The sequence below is a fragment of the Zonotrichia albicollis genome, chromosome 20 (assembly GCF_047830755.1).
Source record: "Zonotrichia albicollis isolate bZonAlb1 chromosome 20, bZonAlb1.hap1, whole genome shotgun sequence".
NCBI lineage: Eukaryota > Metazoa > Chordata > Aves > Passeriformes > Passerellidae > Zonotrichia > Zonotrichia albicollis.
Window position 1 is genome coordinate 6,459,355 of NC_133838.1, and position 6,941 is coordinate 6,466,295.

Genomic DNA, 6,941 nt, shown 5'->3' on the forward strand with positions numbered 1-6,941 from the left:
GAGTCACCAGAATGGGAAACCGCGGGCGGGAGTGAACTCGGAGGGAGGAGATTGCAGTTGGGAACAAAGCTCACACCTGCTGGAGACGCAACCTCGGGCACTGACAGCGCAGGGAAGGGGTCCCCATCCACCTCCCGGCCAGCGCCGGCTTGAGGCAGCAGATGAGGGTGGCACTGCCTGTCTTTCAGATCAGCATTTTTCCTTTGCTGTGGGGTTTTTTTTGGGTGATGATGAGCCATCCCCGAGCTGGTCCCAACACAAGGTCACCGCCGAGGCGGCGTGGGGAGCGGTGACAGGCAGCATCTCGCACAAAGCACCCCCGGCATGCCGATGAGCCTTACCAGCTGCAGGCAGCAGAATCCCACCAGCGTGCATCGCCCGTTGCATCTCCCCATGGCTCCCCTGCCGGATCCTCGGGGCTCCCTCACCGTGGCCTCGCTCCAGCTCCTCAGCAGCCGCCCCTTGGCCACCCGGGCAGCGTCACGGGGGGCTCCAGCACCATGTCCCGCTCAGCCAGCCCCGCCGGCTCAGCACAGCGGCGGGCTGGGCTCGGCGTGGGGCATCGCCCCCTTCTCCCTCCGCCCCCCGCCCCGCTACAGCCCGCTGGGGCGGCGCGGGGGCCGCGGGGCCGCGCAGCCCTGGCCGCCCATGCCCGGCGCGGCGCGGAGCCGAGCGCTCCGCTATTGTCTCCCGCACAGCCGCGCTCCGCGCCCCGGGCGGGCGGGGCCGGGCGGCGCGGCCGGAACAAGGCGGGACGCGGCAGCCGGCGGGGCGCGGCGGGCGGCGCGGCCGGGCGGGGCGGGGGGCGGGCGGGCACGCCGAGCCGCGCCGAGCCCTTGGCGGCCTCCGGGGGCGCGGGCAGCGCGGCCCCTCCGCCGCACCGCGGCTGCCGCCTGGCCTTATGCTTATCCTTTAATCATCAGAAAGACACGCTTGTCTTTTAAATCTCAGATTTTTGTTATTAATTCTTTTTTCACCTCCGGAGCCAGGTGCGGCTGGGTGAGACCCTGGGGAAGGGCTGCGAGTGCCCCCCCGTATCCCCCCGTATCCCCCCGCATCCCCCCCGCATCCCCCGGCCCTACGGCCCTTGGGCGGCGCCTGGACCCGCAGCACGGGGACCCCGCCGCCTCCCCCGGGGTGGCCGTGCCCGCGCAGCAGCTGCGCTTGCGGGGAGGACAGATGGCCGAGCCCGGCGGGAGCGCCCCGCATCCCCCCGCAGAGCCCCGCTCCGCAGAGCCCGCTCGGCACACGCGGCTGGGGCCGGGGCTGAGTGCCTGGGCAGGGGGTGGGCGCACACAGGGCTGACACGGCCCCTCACCGCCACCCGCCCGCTCGCCTTTGTTCTGTTTTCACAGCACACCTTCGGGGACATCGCAGAGCGCGAGCAATCACCGGCACGCTGCTTCCCCAGCGCTTTAGAAGCCTCTGGCTGAAATGCCGCCTGGCAGAAGCACTTGGAAACAGTTTGTTGCTTTTAATTTCCATGATTTCTTAATCCCCAGCCCGATGTTCAGAAGGAGGCATCTCCTAAACCCGCCCCTCACTGCCTTAGGTGTCAGAGCATCCACACGGCATCCGGGGGATGAAGCTGCATTTGTGTGTGTGGTCCAAGCCCAGCCAAGCTTGCCAGGGCTCATCCCTCCCACACCTGGAGCTTCTCCTTCATCCTCCACGATGGGGATTTCTGTCCCCCTGGGGCTGTTCCGCACTCCCGGGGGCGTTTGGGGAGGCTGAGGCTGAAGGAGGGGGCTCTGCAGGAAACGCTTGGCTTTTGTGCATTCACACACACACAGGGCAAAGATGCAGCGGGCTCCTCGAGGGATGCTCTGAACCAGGCTGTGGGAGCAGGAGCAGATTCAGACGTGGTTTATTCCCCCCTGGCCTGGCTCAGTGACCTCCAACAGCCCTGAGTATCCCACACCTCCCTGCAGGCTGCCAAGGATCCCAGCTGTGGAGCTGGGACACCCCACCATGGCTGGGCCATCCCTCCCAGCTCTCCTGGCTCTGGGACCCCCAGGTATTAACTGGGACAGGTCCAGCACCTTCCTCCTGTTCTGTCCCAGGCTCCTGAGGGTTATCCTGGCACAGCCACAGCTCCAGGATTCAGATTTTGGGCTCCTCTGGGAATTAAATACAGCAGAAACTCTGAACAAGAGGGTTGGGATCACCTCACAGGTCAAAAATGATAGGGACCAAAGCACCCCACAGCATCTCCTTGGCCATGGGCAGGCAAATCTGCCCAGCTCAGCCCTCCTGCAGCCCCCCAAAAACAGCAGGGAAAGGCAAAATGCTCTGATGGGAAATCATAAATTCCCATCCAATGGCACCGAGATCCCGCCTGGCTCCCGAGCAGGTGGAGTTTTGCAAAGAATCAATTTTAGATTAAAAAAAGGTCAATAAACCCTGTCATGGAGCTTCCCTGGAAGGAGAGGAGACAACTTCATCCAGGAGAAGGTGGGGAACGAGCCCAGGGCTTGGTGCTTTGCTCTGCTCAGAACCTCCCACCCCACACCCCAGCCTGGGGTTTGTGTGCAAGAAAAAGCCCCAATGGCCAAAATGACACAGAAAATATCAGAGGAAATCCAAAAAGGGTCCTGTAATTAACTGGGGGGGGGGATGGGAAATTGGAGGGAGCCATCAGGATCTGTGCTTTCATCCCCATCTGTGCCCTCACCAAGCCCTGTTGTGCCTCAGTTTCCCCAACATGCCTAGGGGGTCAGAGCCTCATCCCAAATCTCCCATGGGATGGAGAAGGGAGAGGAATGACCCCATCAGGGCTGAGACTCCATTTCTCTGCCACCCCACACGTCATAGTGAGGTGACAGCGCTGTCCCCTGTCCCCCATGGCCACCTGGCTCTGGCAGGGCTGGGTCTGCCCCAGCTGAGCTCTGCACCCCCAGGGCAGGAGCAGCCAGATGTGATCTCTTCCCCAGGTACACAAAATCCTCTCTTTCCACTAAACCCAAGTGTTTGAAGTCAAAAACCATCTGCATCTTTATGCCAGAGAGAGCTCTCCCTGCCAGGGGTATAAACACAACACGGAGACATCAGATTTTTTCATTAAACTGCTATTTTTACATCAAAGTCAGGTTTTTGTCTGTATGGGCAGGGCTGGAGCAGCCTGGGGACAGGGACAGGGACATCACAGTCCCAGGGCCAGGGATGCTCTGGCTTTGGGTCCAGGGATGGCCCAGCCCTGGGGTAAAGGATGGCCCAGCTTGGGGTCAGGAGTGCTCCAGCCCTGGGGCAGGGACACTCCAGCCCTGGGTACCAGGGATGCCCCAGGTTTGGGATCAGGGATGTCCCACTCCTGGGGTCACATTGCTACAGCCCTGACTCCTGGGGTGTTCCAGAGTCAGGTCAGGAATGTTCCATCCCCAGGGGCAGAAATGTCCCAGTCCTGGGGCCCAAGATGCTCCAGACCTGGACCCAGGAATGTCCCAGACATGGGATCAGGAATTCTCCATCCCTGGGGTCACAGAGGCTGTGGTTGTGGGGTCAGGGATGCTCCATCCCTGGGGACAGTGACACTCCAGCCATGGATACCAGGGATGTCCCCGACTTGGGATCGAGAATGTCCCAGTCCTGGGGTCAAAGATGCTCCAGCCCTGAGTTAGGGATGTCCCAGACTCAGGATTAGGAATGCTCCATCCCTGGGGTCACAGAGGTTCTGGGTAAGGGATTCTCCATCCCTGGGGTTGTAGAGTCCATGGCTGTGGGGTCAGGGCTGCTCCAGCCCTGGGGTCAGGGACATCCTGACCCTGGGGTCAAGGATATTCCATCCCTGGGCTCAAGGCTGCTCCAGCCCCGACTCCAGGGATGTCCCAGGCCCAGGATCAGGAATGCTCCATCCCTGGGGTTGTAGATGCTCTGCGGTAAGGGAAGCTCCATCCTTGGCTCAGAGAGGCTCTGGGGTAAGGGAAGCTCCATCCCTGGAGTCAGAGAGGCTCTGGGGTAAGGGAAGCTCCATCCTTGGCTCAGAGAGGCTCTGGGGTAAGGAATGCTCCATCCTTGGCTCAGAGAGGCTCTGGGTAAGGAATGCTCCATCCCCAGGGTCAGAGAGACCTTGGTTGTGGGGTCAGGGCTGCTCCAGGATGTCCCTGACCCCAGGGTCAAGGATATTCCTTCCCTGGGCTCAAGGCTGCTCCAGCCCTGACTCCAGGGATGTCCCAGGCCCAGGGCTTGGAGCACCCAGGGATGGTGGGCACGGGTGGAATGGGATGAGCTTTACTCCCCACAACCAAACCACTCTGGGATTCCATGAGGAATTCCATCCCCAGCCACCTCGAGGAAGAAGCACACATTTATTTAAGCAACCTTTCCCCAGTTTGAAGATAATTAGCCCCCAGCTGCCATTCACCAGCAGCTCTGAGGATCCCAGGTAATGGATCGGGCTCAGGCGGCTGTTGGAGAATTGATGGATGAGTTAAAATGAGTTCCCACCATTCCTTCTCTGTTGTTATCTTATCTCTGTGCTGGGGAGAAGGGCAGCACATCACAGGATCCATCATCATCATTTCGCCTTTGTAGCTCGCAAAATTCACAATTAACAAAAAAATTTCTCTTCACTTGCTCATGTAATTTAATTAGCTTCCCATTAAACGCAGACTAAACAGCATCTATTCCCCACCAGAGCAAATAATTGTTTTCCATTCTCTCAGAAACCATCGCTGGAACTCTCTGAATTCATTAGGGAGCAGCAGTGAGAAAAGGGAGGGAAAAGCTGCAGGAAGGACAGGACGGAATGAGAGGGGAGGGGCGGGGCCGGAGCTGCCTTTGGCTGAGCCGGGATGTTCCAGAATGTCCCAGAATGTCCCAGGATGCCCCAGGATGCCCCAGGATGCCCCAGGATGTCCTGGGATGTCCCACTGACCCCACAGGGGGTGCTGGATCCATCCCACTGCACCCCCAGAGCTCTGGGTGCTGCATCCACCCCTCCCATGGGAGCTCTTGGGGATGCTGGCATTGCCAAAGGGTCAAGGACCGGGATGGGGACAGGGACAGCGATGGGGACGCTCCCCAGGGCCACCTCGGGGTCACTTCCAGCCCTCCAGGCCAGGGATCAGCCCCCCCTGCCAGCCCAGCTCCGTGGAACTGGGGCTGTTTATCCGGATCCCAGGAAAGATTTAATTTCCAGTGGAAATCTCTCAAGCAAATTCCTCCCTCGGAGGAATAAACCTGGTTAAGGAAACAATTTGCTCTGCGCTCAGATGAAGCTCGAACGCTTTGCTGCTGCCACAGCCCAGGGCTGGCTTGGATCCGCTGTGGGATGGGAGCCAGGAGAGCCCTGGGCTGCCCTGGCTGCATCTGGGACCAGTGGGAGCAGGGGGACTGACCCCAAATCCCCCTTAATGCTACTGAGAAGCAGTGGAAATGGGGGAAACTGGCCCCAAGTCCCTCTGGGTGCATCTGGCACCCATGGGAACAGAGGAGGACTGGCCCCAAATCGCCCAGGATGCTGCTGGGAGCAGGAACAGGGGGGACTGGCCCCAAATCCCCCTGGACGCTGTTGAGAACAAGTGGAAATGGAGGAAACTGGACCCAAATACCCCTAGGTGCATCTGGGACTAGTAGGAACAGAGAGGACTGCCCCCAGATCCCCTCAGGTGCAGCTGGGAACCAGTGGGAATAGGGAGATTGGCCCCAAATCCTCCTGGATGCTGCTGGGACTAGTAAGAACAGGGGGACTGGCCCCAAATCCCCCTTAATGCTATTGAGAACCAGTGGAAATGGGGGAAACTGGCCCCAAATCCCTCTGGATTCTCTGCTGTCCAGCACAGGGCAATTTCCTGTCCCCAAAGGGTGGTGGCAGTGCTGGTCCTGGTACTTCTGGGTGGTCAGTGCCAGCCCTGCAAGGTGGGTTCCACCCCTCCAAGGTGGGTTCCAGCTCTCCAAGGGGTGCTCTAGCTCTCCATGCTGGGTTCCAGCTCTCCATGGTGGGTTCCAGCTCTCCATGCTGGGTTCCAGCTCTCCAAGCTGGGTTCCACCCCTCCATGCTGGGTTCCACCTCTCCAAAGTGGGTTCCAGCTCTCCATGGTGGGTTCCAGTTTCTCCTAGATCAACTTCCCTCCCTCCCAGGGGCTGGGACAGGGACCCATGGTCCCAGGGGTGGGCATTGTCCAGCCCTGGCTGCAATGAGCTGTGAAACCTTGAGCTGCCCCACCCTGTGTCCCCCCTCACTGCCACCAGGAGCAAAGGGTTGATTTCTCATTATGAATTATTGTTTGATTCCTTGGCACTGGGAATGGTCACAGTGCTGGGATGGGCACAGGGGCCTGGGCTGGGTGCTCAGTGCTGGGGGCAGCGTGCCAGGGGCAGCTGGGCATGGGCAGGGAGTGCCCACAGGGCTGCCCTGACCTGGCTCTGTCCATCCTGGGTCTGGCTCTGTCCATCCTGGTCGTGATTCTGTCCATCCAGACCGGGCTCTGTCCATCCTCATCAGGTTCTGTCCATCCTGGTTCTGGTTCCATCCATCCAGGCTGGGCTCTGTCCATCCAGGTTGGGCTCTGTCCATCCAGGCCTGGCTCTGTCCATCCTGGTCTGGTTCCATCCATCCATCCAGGTCAGGATCTGTCCATCCATATCTGTCTCTCCATCCAGGTTGGGCTCTGTCCATCCAGGTCAGGCTCTGTCCATCCTGGTCTGGTTCCATCCATCCATCCAGGTCAGGCTCTGTCCATCCAGCCCTGCTCTGTCCAGCCCTGCTCTGTCCATCCAGGTCTCTCTCCCATCCCTCTGCTCAGGGATTTGCCCATAATCCGGATCAGTTCCCGATCTGGGTCACGGCTCTGTGTCCCTCGTGCCCAGGCCAGGGGGGTGTCTGGGCACAGGGGGTGACACCCAGGGTGACACCCAGGGACCCCAGGCTGGGCTGTGGATCCGTCCACCCCCCCTGCCTGGCACCAGGAGCCCCAGGACTGCCCAGGACTCAGGGCAGGGGA

At 60.4% G+C, this 6,941-nt stretch overlaps 1 protein-coding gene across 1 annotated transcript in view; it reads right to left on the minus strand.

Annotated features, from left to right (window-relative positions):
- The window catches only part of NKAIN1 (sodium/potassium transporting ATPase interacting 1), a 40,498-nt gene extending 39,725 nt beyond the window's left edge, over positions 1 to 773 (minus strand). Inside the window, exon 1 of the mRNA XM_074555516.1 lies at positions 342 to 773. Coding sequence (XP_074411617.1) covers positions 342 to 395 — 54 coding nt within the window. The 5' untranslated portion in view covers positions 396 to 773. The remainder of the gene's footprint in view (positions 1 to 341) is intronic.
- Between the last annotated feature and the right edge of the window lie 6,168 nt (positions 774 to 6,941).